At 39.8% G+C, this 17392-nt stretch overlaps 2 protein-coding genes across 7 annotated transcripts in view; one reads left to right on the top strand and one right to left on the bottom strand.

Annotated features, from left to right (window-relative positions):
• The window catches only part of LOC102500920 (albumin superfamily member 1), a 44926-nt gene extending 34607 nt beyond the window's left edge, over positions 1–10319 (top strand). Inside the window, exons 13-14 of the mRNA XM_006142978.2 lie at positions 6827–6959; positions 10177–10319. Of these exons, the coding sequence (XP_006143040.1) occupies positions 6827–6959; positions 10177–10221 (178 nt within the window). The 3' untranslated portion in view covers positions 10222–10319. The remainder of the gene's footprint in view (positions 1–6826; positions 6960–10176) is intronic.
• A 2485-nt stretch (positions 10320–12804) lies between these two features.
• The window catches only part of RASSF6 (Ras association domain family member 6), a 64669-nt gene continuing 60081 nt past the window's right edge, over positions 12805–17392 (bottom strand). For 4 of the 6 annotated variants that reach the window (XM_014585741.2, XM_014585740.2, XM_014585739.2 and 1 more), the window contains exons 9-12: positions 16344–16462; positions 16146–16243; positions 15936–16049; positions 12805–15232 (exon numbers count right to left, since the gene is read on the bottom strand). In XM_014585741.2, the coding sequence (XP_014441227.1) occupies positions 15974–16049; positions 16146–16243; positions 16344–16462 (293 nt within the window). In that variant the 3' untranslated portion in view covers positions 12805–15232; positions 15936–15973. The other 2 variants (XM_006142916.3, XM_027769737.1) reach the window with 2 other exon arrangements.

Raw genomic sequence — 17392 nt, forward strand, 5'->3', positions numbered from 1 at the left:
TTATATTGGAGGAATTAATAATATGCTGTAATTTTGCAATTATGGCTATCATGCTTGATACCTCTGATTAGTTTACAAGACCGAAGAACACTGATCAAAATTTTTGACAGGGAACCAGCAGTTAGCGTAATGGCTGTGTTGCTGGACTCCCACGTAGTTGACTGCGGTTCGTGTCCCGGACCCGGTGGCTTAAAACTCACGCTGGGCACGTGTGCATGCGTGCTCAAGATCCCGAGAGGAGAATGGGGGAGAAGGGATTGCGGCGTGACCATCCCCCCTGGGGGGTGATTTCTCGCTTCCTGTCTCTATGTCTCTCTCTCTGTCTGTCTGGTGAGTGCATGCGACCTATAGCGAAAACCTCTAAAAAAAAATTTTTTTTTGACAGAGCAATGTATTAAGGTATTAAGGTATTCTTACTAAAATGTGAATTTGAAACATTAGTTTTTATAAGGTGTTACATGTAAAAAGTGTTCTGTGGTAAAATAAATTTCAAAAGGGCCAACAGGTGGCATGGTGGTTAAAACACTGAACTCTCATTGTTGGTTAGAGTCCCAGACCTGGCAACTGCCTTTCTCACTTTCTCTCTCTCATCTCTCTCTGGTGAGTGCTTGGGCTCTATGGGAAATTATAAAATAATTATAATAATAAATAAAATTAAATGGATAATTCTTTTAAAAAAATTAAATTTCAAAATACATTGTTTCCTTTATTCTCTTAGAAAGTAATACTTTCCATGAAAAAAAATGGATGTTGGACCAGCGCATGGTGTGGTGGTTAAAGAAGCTGGTACCCACATGGCCAACTGCACAGTTTGAATCCTGGACCCAGTGGTTTGAAAAACATGCCCAGTACAAGTGCATGCATGTACAAAATCCTGAGAAGAAAATGGGGGACGAAAGGGATTGTGACCTGGCCCTCTCCCTGTAGTGTGTTTTCTGACTTTCTCTCTGTCTGTCCAGCAAGCACATACCCCCTCTGGCAATTTTTTTTATAAAGGATATCGGAGAAGGCCTGCAATAAAGTAATTCAGTTCTTTTTTCCAGCCCAGAATCATTTGGGCCACTGAACCTATTAGATTCTGCAGGACCCATGTGCTGGGAAAGTGCTTTGGGACATGTTTTCAGAATCATGTGCATCACTGCATAATATGTGCAGTCATCCCTAAGTACCTTGGGAGATGGGTTGCAAGAGCCCTCACCAATACAAAATTTCAAGAAGGTTCAAGTCCTTATATAAGACGGTGCTGAATTTGCATAAAACCTATGCACATTCTCCTGTGTATTTAAATCATCCCTAGATTACTTATAATACAAAATATAATGTAAATGATATGTAAATAGTTTGTGTGTTTCTTTGTTTTTTTAGAAAGATTTTTGCTATAGGGCACATATGCTTGCTGGAGAGACAGAAAGTGAGAAATCACCCTCCCCGGGAGGCGGTTGGGGGGGAGTTTGGCCATGCCACAATCTCTTCTCCTCCATTCTCCTCTTAGGATTTTAGGCACACGCGCACACATGCTCGATGTGAATTTCAAGCCTTCTGGTCCAGGACTCGAATCACGGTTGACTATGTGGTCCGTGATGTAACCATTATGCCATCTGCTGGTCCCTGTAAATAGTTATTTTACTGTGTTGTTTGGGGAAAAGGAAGGAAAAAAAGTCTACACATGTTCACTATGGCTGCAAGCATTTTTTTTGTTGTTGAGAGATTTTTGCTATAGGACATGTATGCTTGCCAGAGAGACAGAGAGAGATGGCGAGAGAGTGAGAAATCACTCATCCTGGGAAGGGGGGGTGGGTATGCTGTAATCCCTTCTCCTTCATTCTTCTCTTTAAATTTTGGGGACACATGCACACGCACCCAGCATAAGTATCGAGCAGCCAGTTCCAGGACTTGAACTGCAGTCAGTCATGTGGGAATCTAACCCCCCAACCACTATGCCACCTGCTGGCCCCTGCAATCATTTTTTAAAACTTATTTTCAATCATGGTTGGTTGAATCTACTGAAGTAGGACCTGCAGATACAAAGGGCCAGCCACAATTACTTTTAGTACCGCTTCTACTACTACTGCTGGGAGTGCTTATTTAATTTGTTTGGAAGAATAGTTTGGGTGTGATTAGTAGGTGTAATGCCTGTGAGGTCTGCTCCTTGAATTCTTGATTTTATTCCCTTCCCCTCCCTTCTCCCAACCCTATAATATCATTCTTTGCACCAGATAGGGATTTGTAGTTACTTCTAAGATGCAGGAAACAGGATAGCACTAGAAATTCACAATACAGGAAACAAACATTTAAGTGATATATATCTTCTGTAGGAAACTATAAAATCAAAGCACTCTAAAAACAAAAGGAATTTGAGCTCTTAATCAATCCTCCCTACTGCAAGTTTAGGAAATCTTTCTAAAATACAGTGCGTTTTCTCTATAAATATTTCCGGTGATGGAAAGACCATAGGCTTAAAGCAGCTTATGTTATCCTTAGAGATGTTTAATTATTAAAAGCTCATCTTTTTTTAAAGTGGAAATCTAGTTCCTTGCCACTTCCAACCAAATTTCTACTTTTGAAACTATAAAGAGAAATTCTTTATAGACCTTCTATGCTGTGGAGTAAGGATAAATTCCTATTATTTCCCAGTCAACTGTGGATGAGACAGCGGAGGGGGGGCTATAACTCTTAATCTACGAGTACATCGCCAGGGGAAGTTGAGAGAAATGGTGTACTTATTTATGATCGCGGAAATACATGTATATATATATGACATATAATATATGGAAATGTGTATAAATTAGAAAACTTTATAAGTTATTACTTTTAAAAGTGCTGTTCTGCTTTACTGATACTGATTACATATCAATTACATTATATTATTGGTCAGAAATGATGCCAGGACAATGCAATCTCTGTAAATATGAGCAGGATTTTCCAATGTGTGTTTTATATCAAACGGTTTCTGTGTGAAGTCAGCCAAAGAATTCAGTTTAGTCCCCGTTCTCCTCCCTGTCCCACAGCATCTGTGAGAAGAGCCAGTCAGCCCTCTCTGCCTTCTTTCCCCCCTGCTTCTCTAATCCATTAGTGGGTCTTTTTCCTCCTCTGAGTCTCAGATGGGAAATTGTGCAATGCCGATGCTCCTGTAAGGTAGGTTTCAAGGCCAGCCCTGATGAAAGAAGTTTGGAACTAGATATCACTTCTTGATGGGAGGTGCTTAATAACGTCGCATTGCAAAGGATGTGAGTACCGGGAAAGGCAGACAACGGGGCCCATTTTTGCAATGAGTCTGCCACATGTGGATCATTACCGCAGTTGCTGAAATGATAGAAAATGATGAAGGGCAGGTTGGTGGTGGGAAGTGAAGCAATGAAAGGGTCTGAAATCATCACAAACAAGGGGACGTTTCCAGGCTTTCTCTAGGGGGCAGAAATAAATAGGGATAGAGGATAGCCATGTTTGATGACATGTATTTCAAAAGAGCAGTGGCTTTTGTTTGTTTGTGTTTTTGTTTTAAGTTTTTGCCATAGGGTGTCTGTGCTTGTTGGAGAGAGACAACAGAGAAAGAAGTGAGGAATCACCCCCATAAGAGGGATGGCTATGCCTCAATCCCTTCTCCTTTATTCTCCTCTTGGAATTTTGGGTACACGTATACACACACACACACACACACACACACACACACACATACACACATACCGTTTCCAGGCTTTCTCTAGGGGGCAGAAATAAATAGGGATAGAGGATAGCCATGTTTGATGACATGTATTTCAAAAGAGCAGTGGCTTTTGTTTGTTTGTGTTTTTGTTTTAAGTTTTTGCCATAGGGTGTCTGTGCTTGTTGGAGAGAGACAACAGAGAAAGAAGTGAGGAATCACCCCCATAAGAGGGATGGCTATGCCTCAATCCCTTCTCCTTTATTCTCCTCTTGGAATTTTGGGTACACGTATACACACACACACACACACACACACACACACACACACATACACACATACACATGTCTGCCAGGTCTGGGACTTGAACTATGGTTGGCCATGTGGGAGTTAAATGTCTTAATCACCACACCACACCACCTGCTGGTCCCTGAGCTGTAGCTTTTAAAAGAGGATAAAAGAGAGAGAGAGATTGAAAGCTATAAAAAGAAACTAGGGGCTTAGGTAAGTGATGTTTAAGCAAAAATGGGCTCCTCTTGAGATTTCTTGGAGGAAACTGCATCATCAGGAGAGCCTTGTGTCTTGCATAGAACAAGAAAGAGACATTCAGAGAAAAGGCAGTGGATATAGGGGAGTTTTCTGTGAGAAAACCCCGAGTTACCAAGGAGACGGAGGAAGAGCTTGGGTGGGCAGGATATGGGTAAGTTCAGGGATGTAGAAAACATCTGTGTGATGACCGATGAGTTGGGAGACAGATTTCTGATGGTGACTGGGAGAATGGGGTATGATGGGCTTGGCCATGGTGGTCGCACACGCAGCACACACAGCCATGGGGCAGCTGGTCTTGCCCTTGGGTAGTGAGATCTCACCAGGGCTGGCATTTTCCCCATTCTCTGTGTCCTATCCACAAAGATAGATGGAATAAACACTTGTGATCAGGTCTTAGAAAAGAAGAGAGGCAGCGTTTTTTGCTGCTACCAACATCTTTCTTAGAGGCACCAGTCACCCCTGACTCCGCTCTGTCCTACCAGAGCCCAGAGCCAAGATGGTGCCTAAACCAGGCTTCTCCTTTGGAATTAGTGTCATTGGTAATGAACGTGATCTTAGATGTCCCTGTTGGAATCTACAAAAAGCAATTGTTCTAGGAGACATCAAGGAACAAAGCTTTATTTTCCCTGATCCAGCAGGATATACCCAAAGCACTCCAATCCCAGACAGCAGAGCCATTCCCATACACCGCCCACCCACCTTCCTGTTCTAGCCTGACCTGCTCCTGTCTTCACGGGGCAGACCCTGGGCCTCATGTTTCTTCCCTTCCAAGAACAGCAGAGACGGCAGCTTATTTCTGGTTAGTAAATTTACTCCAAGACTCGCTGTTAAAGCAGTCTGAATGTTAATGGTCCAACAATAGCATCTTGCTGAGCGAGGCAGAGTTTTTGCTGCCTTTGGAATGAACACATCCTTATGATCAGTAAGTATGAAACGGACAGTTTTACTGTTTTATCACGTTTTTGCCATTTAAAAATCGATCGACCCTTTAAGTCCTGCCTTCATTTTCCAATGTGAACATAGATCACAAACTAAACTTTAAAATGTTCCACTAAGCACCCAAAGACCATTGTAACATTTTGTTAGGTGTTTTCCCATTCCCCAGCCCCTGCACACCCCCGGGCTTAACGTGAGAACATGGGAAAAAGAAGTCTATTTTACTTCCAGAGAGAAGGCTTTGCTGCTTCTTGCAGAAGTTCCATGGACAAGATGGGCACCGCTTGGTAAATACCATCTCACCAATCCTTACCACAAGTTCATGAGGTAGACAATATTATTCCTCCCTTTTAATTACGAGGAAACTGAAACTGTGAGGACAAAGGACCTGCTATGAGATCAAATGGCAGGTTCAGAGGTAATTGAGCTGGGATTCAAACCCTGACTATGTGGCTTTACATGCATATGCTTAGCAATCAGCATTTATAATGTTATAATGCCTACCTCTATAGTTTTTAAAACATGGACCTCTTCATATAAGGGTTAGATAATAGAAAGTGTGAAATATTAGGAAGCACCTCTGTTCTAGTAAATTCACTGAGTTCTTTGTACAGAGGAAAAGTAGCATAGAGGCATCTAATGTGGCGATTTCTGTGAGGTCATTGGACAGTTCGTACTGGCAGTCAAAGCTCAGGCTCGGGACATGCAGATGGTGTAATGGCTATGTCACCAGACTCCCATAAGGTTGAAGCTCAGGCTAGAAAAAAGTCCTCCAACTTGCCAGAATAGTGGCAAGGGCTGCTCTCCCCATGGCTCTCCCCTGCTTTAAGTCATTCTGGCCATCATAGTACATGTCCACAAAATCAAGCAATATAAGGCAAGGGTCTCTTGGTGGGGAAAGAATACTTTAGTGGGTTAATAAAGAGAACGTAGGGATCAGCAGATGGCATAGCAGTTACGTCGCTCACTCCCACTTGGCTGACTGTGTTTCGAGTACTGGACCTGGTGGCTTGAAAAATCATGCCAGGTACGTGTGCGTGTGCGTGCATGCCCAAGATCCCAAGAGGAGATTGGAGGAGAAGGGATTGTGGCGTGGCCATCCCCCCTGGGGGGTGATTTCTCGCTTCCTGTCTCTCTGTCTCTGTCTGTCTGGCAAGCACATGTGCCCTATAGCAAAAACCTCTCCAAAAAAAAGGAAAAAAAAAAAAGAAAACAAAAATGTTTACCTTAGTAATAATTGCATAAAGAGAATTAAATTTAATTACATTGAGGATTAATAAGGATAGCAAAGGGATGTACTGGCAGAAAACATGTTTAATAATAAATATAAAAATAGGAATGGACTTTGTGGGGGCCAGTAGGCATAGTGGTGGTTGAAATGCTGGACTCCCACATGGTCGGCCACGGTTTGAGTCTTGGACCTGGTGGGTTGCCTTCTCTCTCTCTTTCCATGTCTCTGGTGAGTGCATATGCCCTGTAGCCATTTTTAAAAAATGATGATAAATAAAATAAATAATTCATTAAAAAAAAAGAAACGGACTTTGTGAACACTTTGAAGATGTCAGAAAGTTTCAGGGCCTTTCACCTCAAGCATGAGAACTAAGAAAAGGTATACATCTCTAACTAAGTAAGGTAGGTTTGCAAGCGGTCCTTCTAGAACTCATGGAGGGCTTGTACATTGGTTCTTCACTTCTGACTTAGGCTCCTCAGCGACTTTGTGAGGCAGAAACGGTATGCAGCGGAGATGCAGTTACAATCAATTGTCATGGATTTTACTCACCTGGTGGAGAAGTGCTGTCAAGCAGAGAAGAGTGGAGTATGTTTTCAAGAAGAGGTATCCCTACTTCCTGTTTATTCTCTTAGCACTCAGAGGATTTATTAAAGCAAAAAACCCCCAGAACACTGTTACTGCAAGATAAACCCTTTCTGCATTCCAATGATGAGTAGATTAGAAAAAAATTCACGGTCTAGACAGATTGGAGTAATTGACTACATTGGGGTTTAAGAGGTTACTACGTATGAATATTTAGGGACTCTAGGAGAATTAGACATGAATAGAGATGAAGACAACGGTCATGACACCAGACGGACCCGGATGCTTAGGATGGGGGTGGGAGGAAGAAGGGCACGTGGAAGACCTTTCATAATTGTATTGAATGATGTCTTTGGAAAATCTCAAGAAGTTTTAAGGAAATAATCATTTAAAGACCAATCTAAGAAAACCGGAGTTTTGTTTGAGAATTTTAGGGGGCATAATCAGGAAGAGTCACAATATGTGGTTTGTGAACTTAACAAGACTAAACTGGGGAACCGGGTAGAAAGGACTGTATTTACATAGTAGTTGGAAGTTCCTAAGAATAGGAGTAGAAGGACAGAGAGGGAAAAATACTGACAGGAGACTAGAGTTCTATCTATGTATACACCACATGTCAAACTAACTACCAGGGAACTGTTTACTGTAATTAATCTAATTGCATATAGTTAATAAGTAAGTAATTTGTCATAGGCTGGTGAAATGGTGCAACTTAAAGTGCTTAGAATATCATGGCAGGAGGAGAGAGCAAATTCATTAGGGAGAATCAATGTGGAGAGACTCAGGATGACTGCTCAATCGGGACAGGACTTCGGGAGCAGAAACTCGTATCGGAGGTGACAGTGTCTAAGTAAAGGACTGCGATTATGTAGTTGGAAAAAAAAATAAAGCAGGTTTGTGCTTTGGTAAAACAGGCTGGGGCTGGTTAGAACTAGGGCTCAGTTTATCCGTGGCCGTTGGAGAGATTATGAATGCTTTCATTACCTGCAGTGGTTCCTTTCACCTACTTGACTAAACAGGCATGTGTTTATGGTGAGTTTATGAGGGTGCTACTAGATCTTTTTAAAAATATGTGTTACATTGTCAGTGTCGAAGATCCCTGATTCGATTACTGCAATACGTTCTGTATCCATGCCTTCAAAAATCATACTAAGGCCAGCAAGTGGCGTAAACATCAAGGCACTGGATTCCACATGGCTGACTTCGCCGTTTGAGTCCCAGACCTGGAGGCTTGAAAAACATGCCAGGTGCATGTGTGTGCAGGCCCGAAATCCTGGGAGGAAAATGGAGAGAAGGAATTGCAGCATGGCCATCTCCCTGGGGTGGTGGTGGTGATGATTTTTTACTTTCGCTCTGTCTCTCTCTCTATCGCTTTCTAGTGAGCACATACACTCTATGACAAAAAGCTAATAACAAAAACAATACTGCAGTCCACAAAGATATACATAGGTTATAGGTAAGCCAGAAATCACCATTAAAAGAAAAAGAGTTACATGAGGGGACTTCAAGAAGTTTGTGGGAAAATGGAATTAAAGTACAAGTTTATTTTGGTGCAAAAAAGATTTTTGAAATCTATGCTTTGTTGTTGTTGTTTTCCATAAAAAACTTTCCCTGTGAACTTTTTGAAGATCTCTATAGTTTGGTCAAGGATGGGACTGCAAATTATAGCCCTCAGGCTAAATCAGACCCACTCCCTGTGTAAATAAGTTTACATTGGCAGATGTGACATCCATCCTAAATTCTCTAGGCTGTTTTCTAAATAAAACAGCAGTAAGAGTGGATGGGACAGAGACTATATTGAATGAAAAATCCTAAATATTCACTACCTGGCTTTTCACAGAAAAAGTTTGCTGACCCCTGGACTAATACGACCCAGATATAATCACTGTACAAGAGCCTGTTTATTTCTTTCAAAGCCTTTTTAATTTTTGTCAAAATATTCAGAAATCTCCCCCTGGTCACCTCACGTCTACTCAGATAAAACTTCTATGCCTGTGAATTTTCAAGGGAGTTTTCTTGAAGTGCCTTTGTTCTACGGTTGGAATATTCCTGCTTGCTGGAACTATATTATCAGTGCATGATGGGAGGATTTCTGTTTCTCAAGCTTTTTGCCCAATGCAATCTTTACCTTAGTGGTTTAAGAGACCCGAAAGTTTCCCTTTCCTCTTCTTTGCTCTCTTCTTCCAGGATTTCTCTCCATATTAAAAAAGAAAAATAAGTTATCTGAAGGATGTATCATGCTAATTAAAGTTTGCTAGAATTACTTTTTCAGATAAAATGTGATTATAAATAATTATGCACAATCTCTAAAGTTGGTCAAATTTACTTTGGTGTGATTATTCCACTCTCAAATGTTAGCGTGTATCTGAATCATACACAAGAAGGCCTATTAAAACAAAATTAATGTTATACTTGATTTTTGAATCAGTAGATCTGGGACAGGGCCTGATAATTTATACTTCTAAAAGCTCCCAGGTGATGTGGCTGCTTACTTGGGGTTGGGGACCATACTTTTTATTTTTGTGGAGAGATTTTTGCTACAGGGTACGTATGCTCACTGGAGAGACAGAGAGAGATAGAGACACAGAAAGTGAGAAATCACTCCTTGGGGGAAATGGTCATGCCATAGTCCCTTCTCCTCTATTCTCCTCTTGGGATCTTGGGCATGCACACACACGTGAGTTTAAGCCACTGGGTCTGGGACTCAAATTGCGGCCTACTATGTGGGAATCCAATGACGTAGTCATTACACCATCTGCTGGTACCAGGGACCATACTTTAAAACCACTTTTCTTTTTTTGTTTGTTTGTTTTCATTTTTGCCAGAGGGCTCATGTGCTCACTGGAGAGAGAGAGAGAGAAAGTGAGGAAGTACTCCCTCCCATTGGGAACAATTGTGCTGCAATTTCTTCTCCATTTTCCTTGTGGGATTTGGGGCATCCACACACACATGTTGACATGTTTCTCAAAGAGCTGGTTCTTGGACTCGAACTGCAAAGTCAGTCATGTAGTTGCTTCAAATGTATAAATTACAGTTAATTCAGTCTTCAGGCTAAGGAACTAGACCTGGTGGAAAGTCAAAGACTTGAGAAACAGGTACATTAGAACCCACCTCAGGCATTCAATGGGTGAGTCATAAAGATTTTTCTGCTTAGGGATAAAAGCAGATTATAGTTTATGTTTTGTTTGGATTTTTTGTTTGTTTTTCTCACATATGTGTTTATTCCCTCCCCCTTCAGGAGTCCAAACTGATCAAAAAATGCCAGTCCTTCTTGGAAGGCTAAATGATCCCAGAAAATGTCAACGTAGGATCTTTGCTGAGGTCTGCATTTTTATTTTCCACCAATTATGAAACCCATGTCGGATACTCAAAATAAAAATCAATAAAATATTTTTTCGACTGCTCTCAAAGTTACTCAAGAGCTCTTGCCGTTCTATGCTAAATCTTTCCTTTCCTACCCAGTAGTGAAAGCTACTCAATGTCATCTGGGATAATCCACTCTCATCTTTACTTTCTCATCCTGCTGCAAGTTTTCTCTTTCTCAGGAGCAACAATGGAAACATGAACTCAAAGGCTCTGAAAGCCTCAGGTAGATGTAGTAGGCTGCTACATTGAAACCCAGGATCTGAACCCTGGGGTCTCTCATAATGACTTCAGAATTGCACAGGGAGGCCTTACTGCCTAAGTATATTCCTACAGTGCATTGTCTGGTGAAATGGGTACTGTCCCTCCCATGTTACAAATGAAGCCACATAAGGAAATGCCAGATTAATGGAGTTTAGGGTGAGATCACAGATTATGGTGGTTAAGGGTATGGAGTGTAAAACTGTAGGTTCAAATCCTACTTATTTTTTCTATTATAGACTTTAGCAAATCTCAATTCTCCATGCCTTAATTTTCTTTATCTATAAAATGGGGCTGAAAGAATTTCTTTCTTTCTTTCTTTTTTTTTTAGATAGGTTTTTGCTATAGGGCATGTGTGCTTGCCAGAAAGACAGAGAGAGATAAAGAGACAGAAAGCAAGAAATCACCTCCCAGGGGGCATGGCCATTCTACAATCCCTTCTCTTCCATTTTCCTTAGCACTTGGCGAGAGTTTAAGCCACCGGGTCTGGGATTTGAACCGCAGTTGACTACATGGGAGTCCAGGGACATAGCCATTACGCTAAGTGCTGGTCCCAAGAGTAATTTCTTCATGGGGTTGTAATAAGTATTAAATGAGTTAATGTATGGGAAGTGCTTAAAATAGTTCCTGGCAAATGGTAACATAGTATTAGAACCATATGAGACTGGTGTTTTGTGGGTCAAATGCTGATCATTTCCAATGGCTCAATCTAATTGGTGTTGCTCTATTATCAATTTAGAAAGCAAATGGGTGCTATTGAAAGGCTTTGCCCTCCCTAATTGCATCCTATTCCTTTCCTTCATATGTAGATATCTCAACCTAAGAGTTGTATTTGCCGTTTTTCCACTTCATGAACTGCACTGCAAATGGAATTTTCATTCAGTTCCTGAAACCAATCTGAACAGCCCTAAACCAAATTCCATAGTAACTTTGTCTCAGTGAATATTTCATAGAACCAAGAGAAAATAAAATATAGTACCACACGGAGGAAAACCATAGTAAATAGTTTATTTCTTCAGCTACTGGACCAGACTTGTGAAATGGAGGCAGATAAATCTATATTATTTTATAAAAATATTCAGATAATTTATTCACTCATTTATGTATTCACTAATTCATTCCTTTATTCAATCAATGCTTATTGAGCACATCCTATACATAAGACACTCACAACTATAATGAAGTATACAAAAATGAATGTGACATGCTCTCCTCCACTAGTATGTGAGGTGATAAATTGGCTAACTAGCTTGATTTAACAATTCCACAATGTATACATATATCATTAACATCACATTGCACCCCTATATGTATATATATATATATATATATGTATATACATAATTAATATATATAGAATTATTGCTTGTTAATTAAAATTAAAATAAAAAGAAGTCACTAAGTGCAGCCTATCTACAGGGAGAGGAAGACTAGGCTCCATCTCTTAAAAGGAGTATAAAAACTTTACGACTATCTCTATAAACCACCACAGAGGACTAGCAGGTGCTATGGTGATTAAGGTGCTAGATCCCACGTGTCCTACTCGTGGTTCAAATCTCAGACTCGGCGTCTTGAAATACATGCCAGGCATGTGTGTGCCAATGCCCAAAGACCTGAGAGGAGAATGGAGGAGAAGTAATTGTAGTGTATCTTTGGCCCCTGGGGGATGATTTCTCAATTCCCCCATCTCTCTGTCTCTCTCTCTCTCTCCCCAGCAAGTGCACATACCCTATGGTCAAAACAAACAAACAGACAATATTAATCTACCATAGAAGTGATGTTAATATCTCATCTGAATAGCTCACTCAAACTTTTTTGTAGTAAAATTCTGTGCTTGCATGTTTTTGATACTTTTTTTTTGCTGACTTTTAAATTGTAACTTTTCTACTCCCTGATTTAAAAAGTAACACATAGCCATTATTAAAAAAAAATCTAATAAATATGAAAATATTAGAAAAATATATATATATATATATATATATATACAAATTTTGGTGTATACACATACATATATAAGTACACACAGATATATCTTTTATGGATAATAAATACCCTGAAATTATGTATGTGTATGTTCTTATTTAGATACATAGACTTTATCCTTTAATTAAAACTTATTTGGAAACATAATGTTAATGAGTACATAACATTCAATGAGGAAAATATATATATATATATATATATACAAATTTTGGTGTATACACATACATATATAAGTACACACAGATATATCTTTTATGGATAATAAATACCCTGAAATTATGTATGTGTATGTTCTTATTTAGATACATAGACTTTATCCTTTAATTAAAACTTATTTGGAAACATAATGTTAATGAGTACATAACATTCAATGAGGAAATGTTTCTCCCGTTTCAGCCTTTTTTCTATGTCTTGAACGTCTAGGCTTTTGACTTCCATTTGTCACAATATTTAATGATGTAATAAATATATTTGAAGAAGGCCTTTATATCTCTGATTATTTCTAGATGATAAGATCCTACAAGTAGAATCACAGGATAAACTTAACTATGAAATTGCTTTTAAAAAATTATATCCGTTTGTATTTCTATTAATAGTCAGAGTACTTCTCTCATCATGATTTGTTGAGTACTTAATTTTATCATTTCTTAATCTTTGCTAGTGTACCAAAACGTGTGTTTCATTTTTCCTGACTTTATGTTTTGTAGACATGCCAGTCGTTACTGTTTCTAGGGTTGAATTCACTGCTGCCTACTCTGTGAAAATGGATCAGGGGCCTTTAAATATTTCCTTTGCAGCATGCATGATGTGTGCTTTGTCAGCAGGGGGCGCTGGAGAAACATTGCAGCAAGGGCTGTTTCCTGATTCCCAGCTGACGGGCCAGGATCCAGGAACGCAGGCTTTTTCCTGCCATTGATCAGGCCAGAGTGCTGGCTGCCTGGAGGGTGCCGCTTTCTCCAACATTTGCTCCCTTGCTTGCTTCTCAGCTTTGCTTTGAGCAGGGATGCTATACTCTGGAGTGCCAGTGCAGACCTGTCCCTTGGATAAATTGTGCCCATCACATCTTAGCTCAGTGCAAGCTCACAGAGGAGGCCCCAGGTCCGACCAGAGAGGGCCTCTTGCTGAACTCTGTCCTGAACAGCTGAAGAAGCTCTAGCCCACATCATACACAGCTGTACCAGGTTCCCGCAAAGGCGGTGCTTCCAGCTCGCAGTCTCAGCACCAGCTAAAGCTGTACCCCCTTTTCTGTATGCATTCCCTTTGGAAAAACCCTGAGTCCCTCTGCAAACCTGCCCACCTGCCTTAGCTCTTCCTCGTTCAGGAGGTTATTCCTGCTTGCAGGGCACCTGTGGCCCTGCTCTGGCCTGGGCAACCTAGCCAACTCCTTGTACCTAGTGGGCCCACACCCACACGTTTTCCAGGGAATTCTGAAGCCCTCATTCCAAGATTTTAATTTGTGGGGTTCTCTCTAGCCTTAGGGTTTCTTTTAGAATTCTGTTTCCATTTTTAATCTTTACTTTCCTACCATAGCTTAATAATTCTTTACATGAAACTTCTCTGTTGAAGTTACTGTGTAATTGCTGTCTCCTGATTAGACACAGACTGGTACACTTAATCACTGTTAAGGTGTGACTTTGGGGGCCAGACAGTGGCATAGAGGTAAAACGTGTCACTCTGCGAGGCAATTCCACATGGGAGGGCTCACTGTTGAGTTCCAAGACCTCCTTGATCTGAGGCTGAAGGCTAGGAACCAGTCATAGCACTGAGACTCTATTGGAAGGGCTGGCCCTCTCTGTCTCTCTCTTGCTGGCTCATGGTATAAAGAAATAACCTCTCTCTCTCTTTTTAAATACATGTAGTAACCACTAATCATTTGCATTGCATTTACTCTTCTGTTATTTTTCTTTTCATACCACCTACTTTTTTATACCCCCCTCCATCCCCATGCAAGTGTCAATACTTTTTGTTTGGATTTGGTAGACTTTCAATACTTGAAAGATGACTCTTTTACCATATTGATGTCAGGTACTGGACACTACTTGAAATTTTAATAAGTATACTAAATTTTAACTATTACATTTGCCTTATTTTAGTGAGATGAGACTACTTCTTTATTCATCAATAGGTGAATGGATAAAGATTTGAGTCTCTATTTTATTTGGTAAGAGAGATTTCCTGTGACTGTATAGGCCATAATATACTTTCTCTTTCATCTAGTTTAGGTTTTCAGTTATTACTAAGAAGTAATAACTCTGTCTGGAATCTGTTTCATACTTGAATACTAATAATCTTTCAACTGTGTTTATTATATACAGCCTATTCCTTAGTATATGTAGTGTAATCACACCATTTAATAGAGGGCCTATGAGATACGACTGGAAGTAGTTTAGAAGATAGAAGGATGTTGCATAAAACTTCATTTTAGAACAGAGTTCATAAAAAAAATTGCAGATGATATTTGTGGCATTTTTTCATTCTCGGTGATTTTTTTTTCAGGTGGGTTTAGCAGACATCAAGTCCCTGGAGGGCTGTCTTGTGGAAGAGGAAGGATGCTGAAGGGCATGTCTCTCCATTTCCTGCCTGGCTTCAGCTGCAACTGCTTTGCTTTATCATTGTAGTCATTCAGCAGCAAGGAGATACCTGTGGCCCAAGTCTTGTTTTAGCATATGCACAGTATATGAAGTCTTCTGTGGCATATGTGTTTGGAAAAATAAAGTAAAAGAGTTCAACTAACTTAAAACAAGCTAACTTAAGAATAATTTTGAAAGTCATCAGTGGGACCAGAGAGATTAAAAAGAGAAGGGACTAGGTTGAAAAAAATTACCATTTGGATTTCTCAACAACGTCCACCATCTTTTCCTCCCCTAAGGACAGATAGCTTTGGAGTTACAGATAACCAAAAGTTAAGTACCTATGTAAAGAGACTCCTGAATTGTATGAAAATGCCGGTGTCTCAAGGAGCCATGAAATACTCATCATCAGATTCCACCATCAGACGATGGTGTAACGATGCGCTTCGTTTTATTTTAAGAGCTCACAGCTTTTACTTCTGAGTCATTTCTGAGTCAGTTGACAATGATTCAGTTCTCTTGAGAATTCAAGCTAAAAGAAGTTTTAATCTTCATGATATCTGAAGAAGCCATTTAAATTCAAGTTCCTTGCATATATTACTATAAAAGATATTTGGAATACCCAGCATGCAAGCTTATTTCAGTTGCTGAGGTTAAATTCGAGCTCTTTTGGTCCAACTGTGAACCCTAGTTAACCTCATCACTTCAAAGAGAAATAAGCTTTTTGGACATTGAATTTTCTACAGATTCAAGGTCATCTATATTTGTATGAATGCAGTACAAATTGTATACATTCATCGAATAGTAGTATCTCTCTTACTTTGTGGAAGTGTAAAAGCAGCAGTGTGGACTGGAGTGCTACACTGTTGTCTCTGTTTTTATTACCCTTCTACTTCGAAGGTATTTTTCTATAACAGCCTTTTCTGCATGGAATCTGAAAATGAGAAGGACAGAGAATTAAAACTTGGGCAATTTTGTGCACTGAAACTATGAAAGCATCAACCACCCAGTGCACATGCCCTTGACTTACCTCGTTTTTGTGTTTTGAATTTCTCTCTTTTCTTCTTCATTTAATCTTTGAAGAATGGACTCCAAGAAAGAAAAATGAAAGTTAATGTACTGAGCCACCTGAGAAAGAGAAAAAAACAAAAGAAAGCAAAGCATTGATGTGAGATGCTCCGAGTCAAGAGAGAAGCAGAAAACAGATTCAGGTTGATGATATCCATACATCACTGCTAATTTCTTCTGTGTCTTTATCCATGAGGAAAAGACGAGCGTTGTTTCCAGAAGGTCCCTGTATGAGCCTATGCAGTAGTGGAATGTCTGTCTCCTTTAGCCGTCTCCGTTCTGCAAATGAAAACAAGAATCAAACACAGTCAGGGGTTTATCTTAGGGAAAAGAAGAAAGGAAAAATTCCCATCCATATTCTTTCTTTAGCTCACTTTGACAGAAATAAGATCCCCAAAGAATATGTAATAGCAGGCACTCATTCAAAAAGTACATTGAAATTAGAACTTGTTTTTTGTCAGACATGCATGTGCTCACCAGAGAGACAGAGAGACAGAGAGAGAGGGGGAGAGAGAGGAAGAGCACACACCACTATAGGGCATGGTCACTCCACAATCCCTTCTCCTCCATTTCTTCTTCCTGGCAGGATTTGGGAGCACACATGCGTATGAGCCCAGTGTGTTTTTCCCGTCAACACTTGAGCAAATGAAAATTGGACTTTTTTCTCAAAAGTTGACTTAAGATCTCAAAAAATTCAACTTGTATTTGGTAAGAATCCACAGATAAATGTTTAGTTCCACTTATACCTTTTTTACAGCAACATGCCTCAATAATTCTTTATAATTTTTCATCCATTTCTTTATTCACTCATACAACAAATACTTAATGGTTCTCTCCAAGTTCCATTAGCGTAATTAACTCAATGTTGTTCAGCTCCAAAATCTTGTAATTATCCTCCATTCTCCTTTCCTCTCTCACTCCACATCCAATCCTTAGTCTTTCCATAAAATATATACTCAGAATGTTTTTGAGATTGGAGGTCAGTATTTTTGTCATTAACATTTCATTCATTTGTGGGCTTCATCTATTCAGTCATAAAAATGAGATAGAGAAAGAAAATTCCTTCCCATTTGGTATAGTACCAGAACTTTAATTTCTGAAAATTTATAGTATAAATACTCCTACCACAAAAGTGCTTTTGCTTTTGGTCAGAGTAGCTTCAATTAGAGCAGTCAGAACTGTTCTCATCAGCTGGGCTGGGACTTACCC

Source organism: Tupaia chinensis, unplaced genomic scaffold (genome assembly GCF_000334495.1).
Source record: "Tupaia chinensis unplaced genomic scaffold, TupChi_1.0 Scaffold000086_1, whole genome shotgun sequence".
Taxonomy (NCBI): Eukaryota; Metazoa; Chordata; class Mammalia; order Scandentia; family Tupaiidae; genus Tupaia; species Tupaia belangeri.